This window comes from Bidens hawaiensis, unplaced genomic scaffold, assembly GCF_021521415.1.
Source record: "Bidens hawaiensis isolate Kalapana, Puna unplaced genomic scaffold, B.hawaiensis_p1.1 tig00001521_1, whole genome shotgun sequence".
Taxonomy (NCBI): domain Eukaryota; kingdom Viridiplantae; phylum Streptophyta; class Magnoliopsida; order Asterales; family Asteraceae; genus Bidens; species Bidens hawaiensis.
In genome coordinates, this window is record NW_027491087.1 from 2,364,345 (window position 1) to 2,382,595 (window position 18,251).

Here is an 18,251-nt window from a genome sequence, read left to right on the forward strand (position 1 = left end):
TATGAATCGGGTATAAAATGATGCAATAAAGATGTATAAATAATTATACATCAAAAGGTATTTTAGTTAAGTGGTGGAATTACCATTATGCCCGTCATATGCTTGACACAAGGTGTCACTTAACTGAGTTTTTGAATAAAGATTAGGAAAAATGACAAACTTTAAGTGAGGCATTTTTTAAAGGATGAAGTACATAGTTTAGCAAACGCTAAAGGTTTCGAATTGTAATTTAGTCTAAAAACTAAGATAAAGATACATGTTTATTACTAAACTACCCTTGCTAACAGGGTATAAACGAACCAAGCCGAATGATCTCTTGTTCGTGTTCGCTCATTAAGCTTTGTCGAACAAGCAAACGATTCATGAATACTTTACTAAATCAAACTTTGTGTATGTGTTCTTTAATTAAGGAATTGAACTTGTTCGTGTTCGTCCGTGTCCATTCACTATGTTTGTAAACAGACACTAACGGACACAAACAGATACTAACCGACACAAACGAATGTAACTAGACAAAAATGAACATATAAGAACACAGACGGACATATATTAATTTGAGAAGAATAATAACTATATCAAAACAAGATCATCTCAACAACGAATATAACTTAATCGCAATAGTATAAAATACATAAATAAATAGATAAAAGTAGTAATAGCAAAATTCTAATAAACGAACATATGCATGTAAACAAATGTAACCAAACAAACGTAAACACACATAAATAAACGAACACATTATCGAAGGTTCACGAACACAATTGAACAAGCATAGGTTCTATTCATATTCATTCGTCAAGCTTACAAACAAAATTCTATATTCATGTTCGTTTATTTATTAAACAGGCGACCATAAACAAACAATTCACCAGACGTTCAGTTCGTTTACATCCTAGTTACTAAGGCGGGTGAACATAAGAAGGGTCTAAATGTAATTGTATAATTAAAAATAGCTTTCTCCACCTTCCCACCCTTTTCTCATTTGAGCCAACTTAACGCTGCTTCCTATTTCTGGTAACATTTCCACCAGCCTTTCTTCCTCTTCCTTCCCATTATTATTATTATTCACACACACATTTACTCTGTGTTTCTTTTTCTTGATTTCTTTCCTCACCACACAATTTCAACCCACCCAAACAACTTCTTTGTGTTTTCCTCTCCTATACGCAACAAATATATTCATTCCAGATCAATGGCACGAGGTAAAATTCAGATTAAGAAGATAGAGAACTTGACGAACAGGCAGGTGACGTATTCGAAGAGGCGTAACGGCTTGTTTAAGAAGGCCAGTGAGCTCACTGTCTTGTGTGATGCAAAGGTCTCCATTATTATGGTCTCCTGTACCGATAAGCTTCATGAATACATCAGTCCTTCCATTACGTACGTTTCGCCATCGGTTTTGCTTAATTTCAAGTACTTGAATCGGTTGATTGTTTTGCAGTTTGTTATTGATCGATTTTGTTAGATGCTTTCGAGTACTCGAATAAGTTAATTGTTTAATTTACGGTTTGTTATTGATTTTGTTATAATAGATGCTTTCGAGTATATTAAATTGATTGTCTTCTGTTATGATGTAATCACTACTTTTCATTTATAATAATTCTAAACAATTTGATTATATATTTTACGGTTTTTTATTGATTTTGATTAAATGCTAATTTCAAGTACCTGAATCGGTTGATTGTTTAACGGTTTCTTATTGATTTTGAATATATAAGTCAGTTGATTATTTTAGGGTTTTTAAAATGTTAGATGTTTACTACGAGTATTTGGATCGGTTGATTGTTTTAAGGCTTGTTATTGATTTTGATTGTGATGAATGTTTTGATCATGATCAGGATGAAGCAGTTCTTCGATCAGTATCAGAAGGCGTCCGGAATTGATCTCTGGAACTCGCATTATCAGGTGAGTGTTTTGATTAATTGATATGAACATATTGATGATTTTGGCTAGAAATTTTGTCAAAAGGTTATGACTTATGAGAAGATTGGACTGGTACTAGTCTACTACTAGCTAGATTCATGTTAAAAGTATTTAAAACACAATAATTGTTGATTAATTAATTTAATCAATACTAAGTAGTTATTATTTGTAAATTAGGTTATAATTAATCATTTTGCTAATATGATTTGTTCGACTACTAACTAACATAAAAAGGAGAATCTCAATATCTCTTGCGGATATTTATAAAAATATTGATACATGAAACAATTGCGTGGGTCATGTATAATGCATATAGTAATTGTTGGAATAAATGAGAAAAACAAATTAGTGAATATGGGAAATGAATAATGTTATTAAAGGTTGTACTTATGAATAATGTTATTAAAGGTTGTACTTGATTGATACATGTTAATAGATCATCCGTTGTGTTTTCAAGTTGTGACAAATTGAAGGCACGCAAGGCTGTAAACGAGTATAAACGTTTTTGATTTACTTGAGATAAGCTTGTTAAATAATTGAATCGAGTCGAGGTTAAATGGACTGGAATATGATAATAAGCTATGAGCTCTCACTTTTGAAGATTAAGTTGGCTCTGGAGACTAAACGAAGCTATTGCTTACATAATTTATATAATCTAAGGAAATCTTTACATATTAGTTAAATGTAATTACATGTGACATCAATAAAAAATGACATAATAATATAGCTGTAATAGTGTAATTATATATAAAACCATAAATTTTAAAAATAAATTAATAAGATAGTTATTAAATGATAAACGAGTCATTCTAGAGCTTAAAGACTACTCAAATGTCGAGTTAAAGATTTAGACATATAGCTCAGAATAAGTTGATCTCTCGTAAGCTAAATAAGTAGAGCCTGGGCATGACCAGTGAAGGAATCATGATTTTTTTTCTTCAAATAGTTTATTGTGTTTGGATGCTCCAATTGCATAGGGTTAGACATAAAAAACATCGGGTCGGTTTGATGGGTCGGGTTAGATAAAGTTCATCACATTAGTTTCATATTCAGATGGTATTTGATAATAACAGAAAATTAAAAGTAACCTTTTTATAAAAAAAATGCATGCTTCAACGGACGTTACTCTGTCTACAAGACTATAACCAAATAAGTTATTATGTTAAAGAGGCATTTGGCTTAATAGCATATTCCTCTCAACCAAGTGGTATAGTGGGTATTTAGGTGGTGTAGAGTTAGAAGGTGCATGTCGCGTTATAAAAAAATAAGATTTTTTTATATATATCTTTAGAGACGGTGTGTTTTAAAAGCCGGTTGAACCAGTTAAACCGGATTACGCACAGTAGGCCGGTATTTTGAGTCCAGTATTTTTCACCGGTTTGTTAGAACATCGTATCGGCGGCTTTTGTCTAAAATACCGGTTTTTGCCGGCAAACCGGTTTTCAGCCAGAGAAATTTTTGATATTTGCGGCTTATGTTTTTTCAGAATTACTTTTAACCCTACAATTAACGTGTAAACTTTAGGACTAGTTTTTTAAAATTAAGTGTTTTTGCATTATTTTTTTATTATGGATTAACTTTTGGATTATTTTTTGTTACATAAATCATTTAGTTTTGGGTTATTTTTGGATTAAAGTTACATTTATAAGAATTTATAACGTAAACTATTCAACCGGTTAAACCTCCCGTTATAACCCAGTTCAACCAGTTGTACCATTTTTAGCTCAATCCGGTACAAGTGAAATACCGGTTTTTAAAACATTGTTTAGAGGTGTCTCTATTAAATTTTTATTTTGTTAGGCAAATCTTTCATAATTTTTGCCTTCTTTTGGAAACTCTAATTTTAACCAATTTTAGCCTAGAAGTACATTAGACCCATGGACATTTCCCACCTCCTAAGGCGCGCACCTTTTAAAACCAAGGAAAAAACAAGATTATTAACAAAAATCAACTTCACATTTAGGTGGCTATATGAGCCGTTGGCATGTTCTACATATAAAATTTTAAGTATGAGTTGAGATGTGTTGACATATTTATGTCTAGTATTAGTCTTATTAGTTTTATACATGAGATTTAAGTTATTTTATACGGGTTAAGAGATGCAAATTGCAAAGTATAAATTGGTATAAACTGATCTAATTTCAAACATGATGATGATCAAGTGTCAAGGCGGCCATGTCCCATTGTTGGGCATAGAGGCGTTGTCTCCTTGTGACGGTCTAAAACCTAAATGGTATGCATGAATTCAAGCTAGCAATAGTTTTTCTGCCAATTAAATCGTCTGCTTTTACAACAGAAAGCAATTTGTCGTCTAGAAATGCAAACATATTACCGGTTTGGAAGATTGAAAAATACACTTGAAAAATTCTTTGTATTGCTTTGTTTCATGTCTAAAACTCGAGGGCCATAGACACTTGTGGAATCAAAACACTATACTATCAAACTCGCCTAACAAACTGAACTGAAATTTCAAACACTCAGGTAGAATGATAACAATTTTATAATATATTAATACCATCCATCCTAACAAACTGAACTGAAATTTCAAACACTCAGGTAGAATGATAACAATTTTATAATATATTAATACCATCCATATAGTCACAATCCAACCATTTCAATAAAAAACTAATTTATCTCTTTTCCAACTATACAACTCCGCCAATCCAGATTTTCACTCCCATTCAAAACCTAACCCAAATCATCTAAGAAACCGCTTTAAATGATATCGGGTTGCACCAAGTGTTATTCATATGTATTATTAATCTTTCAACTTGGTGCTAATAACTAGGGAATTGGGAGTAGGTTTGAAAGTATGTTAAAATACGCATAATGAATAGAGAGAAAATCCGAGTTTTGGTATATCTTTTACATTTTATGTGAATTTTCACATTTTAACCGAGCGAGCGGTCCCTCATCTGGTTCACTACAGTGGGTGGTCTAACAACTTCAAAATACTATTATTATAGCTTCTAAGAGTATAATATATGTTCCTATGTGGGTATATGGACCCATTAAAATGTTTTGAACCCCTCTTACTCATTCTGAATGTTTTGGATTTCAAATCTTCCATCAGGTTTCGCGGGTTCACTTTTTTATTTACAAGTTTTTATATAACAATAAATTTAATAATAAACACCAGGAAATTCGTAATCGATTTTTTAACTGTATCATAAGCACCCAACTCGTTTATACCGCCACCTTTGGTGCAACATTGTGGATATCATATATAAATGAAATCATTGATTCAAAGGTATAATTAATACAATGTTATGCAGAAAATGCAAGAAGAACTGAGACAGCAGAAAGATGTGAACAGAAATCTTAGGAAGCAAATTAGGTACCATTATTTTCCACTTTACTTCCTCAAATTTAATTATACTATTTTTCTCTATTTTATTTTTCTTAAATTAAATTATATATATTTATTTGTATAATATATGTATTATCAAATATACATTCATGGGTCTCTTTTGCCTTTTTCTTTATTGATGGATTCTGTCCAGGCAAAGATTGGGCGATTGCTTGGAAGATATGAGTTTTGAAGAATTGCTTGCACTTGAAAAAGATTCACAAGAGGCTGTTTATGTTATTCGTGAGCGCAAGGTTAGTTTTGTAATTTTTTTTAAATTACGATTTGCTTGGTCAGTTCTAACAAAACAATTCAGCCAAACCGCTAACTACAGTTTCATAAACAACAAACCAAACCGACTGGGTTTGGCGATTTGTATATTTTAAATTTGCACCATTTTTTTAAAATAATAAAATCTTAAAATTATTTAAAAAACGATAAAAAATTCTGCATATTTTAAAAATGCAAAAAAAGTTAACCAATCAAGGTAAAAGGTTCGGTATGCATAACATACATATGCATAACTGCAAGCTGTAAGCCGAACCGTATAAATCTCAAACCAGCTGATTTACTTTGGTCGGTCTATGAAAACCACGAAAAATACACCTTTAAAATGTTTGGTATTTCTAATTTATCTTGTTCATTGGAAACCATCTGCAATCTGCATTAATTGGTTATACTTTTGAAGATGTCAAAACTCATAATCTGATGTTAACAAAACAATGCAGCTTAAAGTAATTGGTAATAAAGTGGAGACTTCAAAGAAGAAGGTATTTTTCTTTTTTTTTAAATAAAACTTGTTAACATATTTTTTTTAATAAAATTAGAAACTAACTCTGAATTTTCTTTCAGGTGAGGAGTGCCCAAGATGTATACAAAAAACTCATGCATGAATTTGTAAGTATTCTTAACTTCATCATTATTTTCACCATATTTAACCGGTTTAAAGTGTTACAACTTACAAGTCACATATTCAATTTATAGTGTTAATCTTTCATTTTTATGAAATGCAGGATATAAGAGGAGAGGATCCACAATATGGGTTGATAGAAAATGGAATGGAGTATGAAAATGTGTACGGATATACACAAATGGGTGCACCACCACATCTTCTGACTCTACGGTTGCAACCGGACCATCCCAACAATCTTCATGGTCCGGTAACCGCCTCTGGACCCACTGCATCTGATCTCACCACCTATGGCTTGCTTGGTTAGCTATTATTTGACTGACTAAATAATTCATTTGAAGTTTAAGACGGTTATAATGTGTGTTGACTGTTTGTCGACTTATGATAGATTGACATTTTGAGTGTTTCTGGCTTATGTTATCAAGTACTAGTAGTAATTTACATTTTCCCATATATGGTATTTGCTTTGTTCAAATATATTGTTTCTATTGAAATTAATATTCTCCACATATTCTCCATATTATCATGATTTGCTTGTCATGCATATTACTTTGACATTCGTGAATTTTGCCACTGTATGAGGCTTACTTCCTTATTTATTTTATTCCTTTAAGTATTTATGTATGGTCTTGGCATATGGTCAATTATTGAAATACACAATAAACTTTGATTCCTTCTATTTTGAGATGGCATCAGAGCAGACTTAACCTAAAACACCAACCCTAGCCGCCTCTTGTCTTACCTCATGGCTGGCGATAAAGAAACTCCAACCTCTTCAAAACCACAAAACACCATGGATACGAACTCTCCGTTCTATATTCATGCGTCCGACTACCCAAAACAAATGCACGTTAATGAAACTCTCACTGATAACAACTATGCCGAGTGGTCGCAAGAGATTATAAACTTTCTCTTCGCCAAGAACAAAATGGGCTTTGTTGATGGATCAATCCATAAACCCGAGAAGACTGATGATGAATATATGCCATGGATTCGTTGTGATGCAATTGTGAAAGGATGGGTCACAACCGCCATGGAAAAGGATATCAGGTATAGCGTCCGATACGCTAGTACAGCCGCTGAAATCTGGACCGATCTACACGAAAGGTTTGGAAAAGAAAGTGCCCCTAGGGCATATGAATTAAAGCAAAGCCTTGCGGCAATCCAACAGGAAGGTATGTCGGTTTATGCTTACTTTACTAAGCTGTGTGGTTTATGGGATGAGATTGAATCTGTTTTTATCTATTCCTCGATGTACATGCACCGGCTGCACTTGTGACATAGGGAAAACGATGACTAACTTCAGGGGTAAAGAAAGGCTTTATGAGTTCCTTATGGGACTCGATGATAATTTTTTTGTGATTAGGACACAGATTCTTGCAAAGAGCCCAACACTGAGTCTCGGGAATGCCTTCTGTCTCGTTTCAGACGATGAAAGCCAAAGAAACATTTCCGCCAATAGAATGTCACCCACCGATTCCGCTGCCTTCAAGACCTTCATGTCGGGTCGACCAGGAACAAGTGCGGGGCCGCGTCGTGAGAAATCTGCCTCAAAAGAAAACAAACACAGCGATGTCGTCGAACATTGCAATTTTTTGGGGAAGGATGGACATAACAGGGATGGCTGCTTTAAACGGATCGGATATCCTGATTGGTGGCCGGGTAACAAAAAACGTGATCAAACCAAACCTATGGTAGCCTACACTGATACTGGTTCAAGTCCTATTCCAGGTTTGACTAATGAACAATATGAGTCTTTCTTAAAACATTTTGCAGAAAGTGGCAACACCACCAAAGACAACAAGACTCCAATGGCACATATGACAGGTAAATATAATCATAATGATGAGTGGGTAATTGATTCGGGTTCTACCGAACATATTACACACAACACGAACATTCTTGAGAACATGATAAATACTCGAAATGAGACCCCAGTTATGATTCCAAACGGAGATTGCATACCCGTTGAAGGAAAGGGGGAGTGCACCTTACCGGGGGGAACCAAGATAAAAGGCGTTTTACATATTACTAAATTCACTTGCAATCTTCTATCAGTCAGTCGGCTAAGCAAAGATCTTCAGTCAGCCATAACTTTTTTTCCTGATTTTTGTGTTATGCAAAAGCTCTACACGAGGAACTTAATTGGTGCGGTTGAGTGCAAGAAGGATCTTTACCGAATGGGGATGTTTGTAACCAAGAAGAGAGCCTTGATGACGACTATTGATGCTTGGCATAAAAGGTTGGGGCATGCTTCTAGTGATAAACTTACCCAAATTGATTTTCTTAGTAACGTTTCCTTCAATAAATCATGTGACTCGTGTTCTAAGGCAAAGCACACTAGACTTTCTTTTGAAAACAGTGAAATTAAAACAATAAGGTGTTTTGAGTTGTTACACTGTGATGTTTGGGGAAAATACCGTACGCCTTCTTTTTCAGGTGCAAGATATTTTCTAACGGTTGTTGATGATTTTAGTAGAGCCGTATGGGTGTTTTTGTTAAAATTTAAACATGAAGCAGGTGAATGTTTAATCCGTCTACACAAAATGATAAAAACCCCAATTTGAAAAATCTGTTAAAAGAATTAGGTGCGACAACGGTGGCGAGTTCACATCTAATGAGATGTCAAAATTTTATGACAAGGAAGGTATTTTGCTTGAAACAACGTGTCCATATACCCCACAACAAAATGGGGTTGTGAAACGTAAGCACAGACACCTACTCGAAATCGCCCGAGCACTTAGATTTGAAGCCAATTTGCCTAAAAGATTTTGGGGTGAATGCATTTTGACGGCTTCCTACATTATCAACCGATTACCTTCAACGGTAATTGGAAACAAAACACCATACGAAATAATTTTTAAATGAAAACCGGATTATGATTTCATGAGAGTTTTTGGGTGCTTAGTCTAATATAGAAGCACCGAGACCAAAGGGGACAATTTTGAAGCAAGAGGGAGACCTGGGGTGTTTTTGGGTTATCCACAACGGACCAAAGGGTATAAAATTTTTGATCTTGAAAATAAGAAAATAATAGTCTCCAGGGACGTAAGGTTTCATGAGGACAAATTTCCTTTTGACCAATTTTCTTCTGAAACTAGTGAGTTATTTGAACCACATGATATGCCTGTCTATGATGAAATTGAAAACAAAGTTGAGACTGGTGATATTGAGGTCTCGTTTGAAAATGAAAGGCCAAATGCCACATTGAGTCAAAGTGAAAATAATGAAGCCCAAATAGAAAGCCTAAGTGACCAGAATGAATTGAGCCCAACTGCTAGTAATGAAGGCCCAGTCCATGAACAAGAATGCCCAACTTCATATTCAGATGCAACGAATCAAGATCATCAGGTCCAAAATGAACCACAATGCCCAAACATCGAACCATTGCAAGAAAAAAGAAGTCGATCACAACCGAAACGTTTCAACGATTATTTTGTCCAACTTCCCCCATCGGTTGACCATGCACAAGCCTCACCATCAGGGTTCCTCGACGGTACATCCCTTGGCTAATTTTGTTTCATATAAACATTTTTCTGAAACTCATAAAGCGTTTTTAGCTGCCATCGACTCGATAGATGAGCCAAAACATTTTTATCAGGCTGTCAAAAATACTAAATGGAAGGAAGCCATGAAGAATGAAATACAAGCTCTAGAACAGAATGGTACGTGGACTTTAGAAGAACTCCCGAAAGGAAAACGAGCCATTGACTCCAAGTGGGTATACAAAGTAAAATACAAGCCCAATGGAGAGGTCGAAAGATATAAGGCACGATTAGTTGCAAAGGGATTTACGCAAATAGAAGGAGTGGATTACCATGATACTTTTGCCCATGTAGCAAAGCTTGTCACCGTGAGAGCTCTTTTAGCTGTAGCGGTCAAGAAAAATTGGGCCATCCACCAACTTGATGTCAACAATGCGTTTCTACAAGGGGATCTAAAGGAAGAAGTATATATGAAAATTCCTCAATGGTTTTCTAAAGAAGGAGAGACCAGAGTTTGTAGGCTAAGAAAATCCTTGTACGGGTTGAAACAAGCATCGCTTAATTGGTATAAAAAATTCTCTAATGCATTGCTCGATCTCGGCTTCAAACAGTCTAAAGATGACCATTCTCTTTTCATCCGAAAACAAGAAAAATGTTTCATTGTAGCCCTTATTTATGTCGATGATGTCGTTTTGGTAGGGAACAACACAAGCAAAATGCAAGAAACAAAGGAAGAACTCGATAAAAGATTTAGCATAAAAGACCTTGGAAATCTCAAGTACTTTTTGGGTATTGAAGTAGCCCGGACCTCAGAGGGTTTAGTTCTAAGTCAAAGAAAGTATATTCTTGATATCCTAGAAGATTGTGGTTTACAAGGTTGTAGACCAAGTCCCTTTCCTATCGAACAGAATCTGAAACTAGACAAAGCCGAAAATGAACCAAAGGTAGATGCCGAGCAATATCGTCGAATAGTTGGGAGGTTGCTATATTTGCAAGCCACAAGACCGGATATTACTTACTCTGTTAATGTCTTGAGTCAGTTTGTTGCGAACCCGAGACAACCTCACATGGACGAGGTTCATAGAGTTCTTCGATACATAAAAGGTACACAGGGGCAAGGTGTTCTTTTCCCACGTGCAGGAGGTTGTACTCTTACCGCGTATTGCGATTCTGATTGGTAAGGGTGCCCTTACACCAGAAAATCTCGAACAGGATATCTATTTCTTCTAGGTGGAGCCCCCATCTCTTGGAAGACAAAGAAACAATCAGTTGTATCCCGTTCATCTGCTGAAGCAGAATACCGATCCATGGCATCCACCGTTAGTGAAGTACTTTGGGTTCGATGGCTACTAAACGAGTTGGATATCTCCTTTATAAAACCGACCCCCCTTTGTTTTGTGACAACCAAGCAGCTCGTCATATTGCAAATAACCCAGTCTTTCATGAAAGAACTAAACATGTAGAGATGGATTGTTATTTTGTTCGGGAAAGAGTCGAGTCACAAGAAGTTGAACCGCTTCAAATTGCAACCTCCTTACAAATCGCCGATCTTAAGGTCTCAACAACTCAGATTTCTGCTTAACAAGTTGGGCGTTAAAAATCTACACGCTCCAACTTGAAGGGGAGTATTGGAATTAATATTCTCCATATATATCAAGATTTGCTTGCCATGCATATTACTTTGACATCCGTGAATTTTGCCACTGAATAAGGCTTACTTCCTTATTTATTTTATTCCTTTATGTATTTATGTATGATCTTGGCATATGGTCAATTATTGAAATACACAATAAACTTTGATTCCTTCTATTTTGAGAGTTTCTATATTGTTTCTACTTTATTTTGCTTGACACTCAAGAATTTCAGAAGGAAAAACAGCCACTTTCTTGATACTTTGCAACTATGTAATTCACTTCTTTATCAAGTCCGTTTGAAATTGAGGGATTCTTCATGGATGGGAAGGAATTAGTAGCTAACCGGAAGACATTTTGCAAGCACGATATACGTTTAATGAGAAAAAAACTAAAATATCAGTCATATCTTGATATCGAAAGTTGACAAGTAATGGTCGATGACAACATGCGTGTATATCCTATACGAGAAAGACTTATAAATAATGTATTCTAAGAAATTGGAACATCTCGCTTATGGGTAAATAATAATAATAATAATAATAATAATAATAATAATATGCTATGAAACTGTTTAAATGTATTCGTGTGATAACAATAATTAATATAATAACAATAATAAACGTGCATATGGCGGTCACGTATAATGAAAATAATAATATATTTAAATAATGTATTAAAAAAAATACATAATAACAATAATGATAATAAATAATCTAGAAATAATATGTGGTAATAATTAAACGTGCATAGCACATATAATGAAAATAATAATATATTTAAATAATTGTTATATTAAAGGAATTAAGAATTTTAGAGTGTATGTGTGCATGTATAGGTGAAGGGAGTAATAGTAATTTATTTTAAAAATTCTATGGAAGTACACGTATACGTAGTGACCATACTCATTTTCTTAACGAATAAGATATTTGTATATGGCGGTCAAATCTTTTTATAAATTATAAACCAAGTTCATATGCATATGCACATTTCAACCTTCTCGTAAAGCAGTGGTACCCATAGGTATATTCCTTCTAAAGTATTTATGTTATTCAATATTAATTATATGTTTAAATACCGTTATAGGTAATTTAGAAATTTAGGGTAATTCGTAAGGAAAGAAATTACACTACTTTAATTGAGTATAGCGAACAGTTATAAGAGGCCATGGGCCTGAAATAACATCTAGTACGTGCACAACTAAATTGTGGTATGATATGACCACTTTGATCATGAATGATTAAGATTAACTGTAAATGACTGGGTATGGTTATTGAACCATAATATGTATGGACTTGAATGTGTGTGCACAATAATGATAGTTGTTATGTGAAGGGTCTACGAACTATTAGAATCTTACGTCATAGATATAATTAAGTAACCTAGTTTATTAAACTATAGATTTCAGTTGAAGTGGGATAAGCCAAAGTAGTTGTAGAAAGCCTATTCAGGTGAGTTACTTAAACTATTTTTAAAACTATGATACATGCTCATAAAACTGTTTGGACTGTGATTGATCTTGTATTTGCATGACACATATGGTGTGGCACCCAAGGTGTTATATATATTATAATGATCATTATTTTTTTCCCGAGAGGACATGCACTTAATACAACAGTAGACGTACGTAAAGTCTATATGTGTTAATATATAATGCTGACATGGCTTTAACGTGAAGCGGGCGGGTTATAATTATGGCATGGCATGCAATGAACTTATACTTGATCAATAAAATTGTTTTAGTATCAATTTATTAAATATGTCGGTTTATGTGACTCACCAGCTGTGTGCTGACGTATTTTTACCCGAGCATGTTTTTCAGGTTGATAAATAAGGGCGCGGAGTTAGCTGCTAAGTGTTGGAATAGTTTAGACGTTTTATTCTATTATCATAATGTTTTGGAGTATGTGTAATAGTCAGATATGTAACAAATATTTTAGTAGTTTTTATATAAGATTACGTTTCCGCTGTAATTATATGTCGACTGGTCACTGTAAGTGCCCCATCCTGAGTGCGGTGTGACAGAAATTTGTTAAACATTCAAGGAAAAATAAAAATAAATCATTTTAAAATATTTTAAGCATTTGTAAATTGTAATCCCATATATATATTTTAATCACATAAACATGATTCTTTTAACAAAAAGTGTTGTACAAAGCTAATCTCATTGCCGGTGACTCAAATAAAAGCAGGGTGCAAAATGTACTCAAAATGTGTTCCAAAATAAAGCTCACAAATAAGCAACAAATAACCGAGCTGTATTATCAATGTTGATCCATCCCTAGACTTTTCATTCCTTTTTAAGATTCTTTTGTGTTTTCTTTTATTATGAGATAAAAAATAAACAATTAACAAAACTTTATGAGTTTGGTGTGTGGCAGGGAGAAGCGTTTTTGGTATCGGTACTGAATCGGAACCAAGTTTTGAGTTTTTGTATCGGTTTGGTCCGGTACCGGGATTTCTCAAATTTTGCACGAAATACCAATACCGAACCAATATCAGTACCGTACCAGTACCGAAACGAACATTTCGGTACTGGTACCAAATATTTCAAATTTTAGAGATCGAGATTTTTAGAATCAGTATTGCTACCGTTCTGAGCTCATTCCTAGTGTGTGTTCACACATCAAATCAACCTACAAACATTTTGGAAAACAATATAGATATTATTACTATATATAATTAAAGAGTTTGGCGCCGCCAAGTGGCCTAATATATAATTAAAGAGTTTGGTGCCGCAAGTGGCCTACTAGGCTACTTGGCGGCACCGTATTCAGTCGGTGATTTTCGTTCAGTTCCAAAATAAACGTAATCAAAACCGACGAAACGTTAATTTTTTTTTGTTTTAGTTATGGTAACATAACAAATTTGAAAGAAACCGACCGAGTTCGCGCAGACTTGCCGCCTTATATAAAATCCATGACCGATAGCGCTATCGACCGACCCCCCCCCACCCCCAAATTGGTCGTTGGTTTACATCAAGTTTTATATTTTTTCGTATTTTAGTTCCGGTACCGTAAGGTACGTAATCAAAACCGATCGAATTCGTGTCAAGTTACCGCCTCAATGCTCAAGACCGACAACGCTTGAGTTTACTACCGCTCAGGTTTGCCAAACAAATAAACATCGTCTTAATTATTTTATTTTCTTATTTGTTAATGTTTTTATATGTTAATTTGACGAATTAATTTTTGGGTTATAACCCTCAAATTTAACCAATGGTGTCTATATTATAACAAACGCAAGACCGACCGAATTCATGTTAACTCATCGTCATAACGCTCAGGTTTCAACGATGGGGTTTTGCCAGCTGCCCCGGCGCAACACGCCGGGTTAAAAAACTCATTCTTTATAATACACAACTAGGTTGAACCGTTGAAGGCCGTGGCTATGTTGACTTATCTTACATAACCATTGTATAAACATAGAGGGGTTAAAAAGTAATTTTGAAAATTGAAGTGACCACTTTTCACAATATTTACTTGTATAAAAGTTTTTTGTAATAGCTTTTTGATTATCTTGTAAGTTAAAAGTTAAAAATAAACAAAATTAAACATAAATATAGTCATTCGATCGGGTTGAGTGTTAACTAACCAATGTTACATCCACTCGGTATCCAACAATAAATTATTATTTATTTTTATAAGAAACACAAAGTAAAGTAGGCATTGCTTACTTAGATAATTAAGATGAGAGAGAAATATACAAATATCAGGCACTAGTACAACGTGTCTTTAGGTCGTTAGTTCACACGTGTTTGTTGTCATATGTCCAAAAATCAAGTTTGTTGGAAAAGTAACGGCATTTAACATAAGTTTGTTGTGATATGTCCAAAAATCAAGTTTGACTATCTTTGTAATTAGGACTTAATCACTTAAAAATGAGAAAATTCGAATTTGCCTCCCTAGAAAATATCGTTGCGAGATGGATTAATTACTGAAAAAAAATTTGCGCATGTTGTACCATTGGATTTCTCGAGCAGGTTTTTTTGACTCCTATCGTCAGTTGACTGACGGATGCCAAGGGCATTTTGGTAATCATCTCTTAACAATAATAATAATAATAATAATCTCTCTCTTTCATCGTCATCTTCCACATTGTTCTCTCTCTCTATGTGTGTGTGTGTACATACACATATGTGTGACTGTGTGTTTGTTTGTGAATGCAAATGTTATAAATAATAATAATAACCCCACGCACCTTGTTCTCAATCTCTCTCTCTCTCTCTTTGTACATACATATATGTGTGACTGTGTGTTTGTTTGTGAATGCAAATGTTATGATGATGAAAAAGATGATTGGAGATGGCGATGATGATATAAATATCTGTCTGATCTTCATATTACAGATCCGAGCCATGGCGGTGACCGTACCCAGACTTTTTCGTCCCGGACTTTTTTGTCGCCGCCAGAGCAATTGGGTGGGTCGCCGGAACTTTCGGCGGCGGCGATGGTGGTTGATATGGGGTTTGTTGACTTTGGGTTTCGTGAAAAAATGGGTTGTCAGAAGTCGGCAACGACGGTGTGGTTGAGTTTGCTGGAAAAAATTGGTGGTGGAGGATTCTCTGGTGGTGGGTGTGAAGGATAGGGTGAGTATGGTGAAGGTGATTAAGAAAGACTACATGATGGTTGTTTGATGATTAATGGTTGTAATCCATGATATTGGAAAACCTGCAACTTTTTAGGGTTCTTTGGGTTGTTGGGTTGTTGTTTATCAGAGTTGTGTTTTTGGGTTGTGTAACACCCCGGCTAAAGCGGAATACGCCCGAGTGTGACGTACATATTGCCCAAAACACATGTGACACTATTAAGTGACAATATTATCATTAATTAATTTAAACATCAAGCACACAAGTTTGTAACAAGAAGTACAAGGAAAATACAAGAACAATTAATAACTTGTCCATTTATTAATATAACCTAAGTTCTGGTGTCTACTCCGTTTCATCCTCTAATAATTGTACCTATAACATATATATAAAATAAAGTCAACTAAATGAATAGTTGGTGAGTTCACACAAGTTTTGATATACGTACATAAAAATCATACAATTCCATGAACAAGTGTAAATGAGCAAGTAATGTCCTTTCCAACTGGGATTATGCACCAGCGTACTCAGATAAGCGCAAGTAATGTCCTTTCCTGTTGGGATTGTGCACCAACGTACTTGGATAATGAGGCCTTTTTCCACTCATAACAACAAATGTATTGAGCGCAAAGGAGGGGCGCGTGATCATACTATCTTGAAGTAATCCATGAGCAAGTAATTTGTAGCAAGTAACAAGTAAACACACAAGTCCATGTAACGAATTGTAGTTTGTAAATAATGAATAAACGAAATTGAATTGTTGATAGGATATATATGCTACCCCCAAAATAGTTAAAAAGGGTAAAAAGAGGGTGTGAGAAACTCACCTTGATGTTGAAGACAAACTTGAAATAAAACCGAAAGTACGTAAATGAAATCGAAGCAATTGAACGTCACGAACTAGAATTAAAAGCATAAAAATTAATATTAACTGACGACTTATAAAACGTAAATATTCATACAAGCACTATAAGTATTTTCTAAGCGGTTCCAATAATCCTTAGTATCCAAACAATCCCACGGATTATTAAAAGTTTGACCAAATTTGACCAAAGTTTGACTTTCGTTGACTTTTGACCAAAAGGTCCATGTTGTTGAACGTTGACTAAAAATATTGGCCATTGACCAAAATATTGACCGTTGACCCTAAATGTTGACCGACGACCCGTTGGTGGCTTTTGACCAATTATCTAGACTTAAAATAATCATAAGATATTCATAGTCGCAACCTAACAATCGATCATGTAATTTGCAGTTAAACATTTTTCATGCAACCCTATGACTAAGTCATACTTTTACCAATTTCATTTCTCATAAGTAAGACCAATCATTTAGTCAAATAATTTCAAGTTGACCAATAAAGTCAAATTCCAATATAACACAACAATCTTTGTACAAACTTCAACTATTTTTACCAAATAGCATGCTGGATAAATTTGGGCAGGTTTTAAGTCACCAAAACCTATTTTCTAACAAGTCAAAACATGCAAATAATTTACCAAATAATTCACACAGATACATTCAAGTATTAGGAACAACAAAAGTTTTCTTGTAATATTTCAACACTCACAAACATCATGAAAATTCATACACTACAGCAACCTATTTTCAGCTACCTTATCAGCACAACAGAATTAAAATATTTGCTAAAAATTCCATATATGTCCAATTGATGCAAGACCAATTGGATTGGATTCCTAATTCAATTTATAACATTCCAGAAGTGGAATAACACCCATATCTACTTTCAATCTCAAGTTATACAATTTACAATACATCTTAGAAAATTTCTCTTTCAATCAGGATTGCAACCTGATTTTGTAAATTAATAAAAACTAGTCAAACAAAGTCCAAAAATTATAATTCTTGACTTTTTTAATACTAGATTCAAAGTACTTAATCATAGTATCACAAATAAATCAGAAACACCAACGTATAATCAAGTTACACAATCTACAATTTAAAACACAGAATCTGTCAACAAGAAGATTCAAACCAAAAGTCACAAAAATCATGATTCTTATATCCTTATGATCTTTAATCATAAAGGAACCATTTTTTTATAACCAAGTCTCATGTGTTTGATTATTTTACTGATTTATAAAATAATATTTATGTACAAAAGGTTTCCATATTTTCTTTTATGACTAGACACACAATTTCTTTTAAACCATCAACTTGACCATCCTTTTTATTTCTTATGATTACATGAGTTTGGATACTCAATACCACAATCCCAAATCAAAGAAACATAAACAAAATATATATTAACCATGCTGACTTACTTGCTTGATCAATGCTATATAACTATTTGTTCTAAGAATCACCCAACTTGATTATGATATTTTGAGAGTGTTTTAGA

The 18,251-nt window shown here is 34.2% G+C and overlaps 1 protein-coding gene across 2 annotated transcripts; it reads left to right on the forward strand.

The window, feature by feature from the left end:
• Positions 1-910: 910 nt before the first annotated feature.
• On the forward strand, positions 911-6,664 carry LOC143584287 (agamous-like MADS-box protein AP3). 2 transcript variants are annotated; one of them, XM_077066383.1, is made up of 8 exons: positions 911-1,014; positions 1,189-1,380; positions 1,839-1,905; positions 5,202-5,263; positions 5,430-5,529; positions 6,004-6,045; positions 6,128-6,172; positions 6,289-6,664. In XM_077066383.1, the coding sequence occupies exons 2-8, from the start codon at positions 1,193-1,195 to the stop codon at positions 6,490-6,492; spliced, it is 708 nt and encodes a 235-aa protein (XP_076922498.1). In that variant the 5' UTR covers positions 911-1,014; positions 1,189-1,192; the 3' UTR covers positions 6,493-6,664. The 2 variants fall into 2 exon arrangements, with proteins under 2 accessions (XP_076922498.1, XP_076922491.1); XM_077066376.1 differs by lacking the exon at positions 911-1,014 and having other exon boundaries at positions 1,129-1,380.
• Positions 6,665-18,251: the final 11,587 nt, after the last annotated feature.

Excerpts from the sequence above, each read along its gene's own strand:
- LOC143584287 (XM_077066383.1), top strand. The coding sequence starts at position 1,193 with ATGGCACGAGGTAAAATTCAGATTAAGAAGATAGAGAACTTGACGAAC. Across the intron at positions 1,906-5,201 it reads TCTGGAACTCGCATTATCAG|AAAATGCAAGAAGAACTGAG; the intron begins GTGAGTGTTTTG and ends AATGTTATGCAG. Across the intron at positions 5,264-5,429 it reads AATCTTAGGAAGCAAATTAG|GCAAAGATTGGGCGATTGCT; the intron begins GTACCATTATTT and ends GATTCTGTCCAG.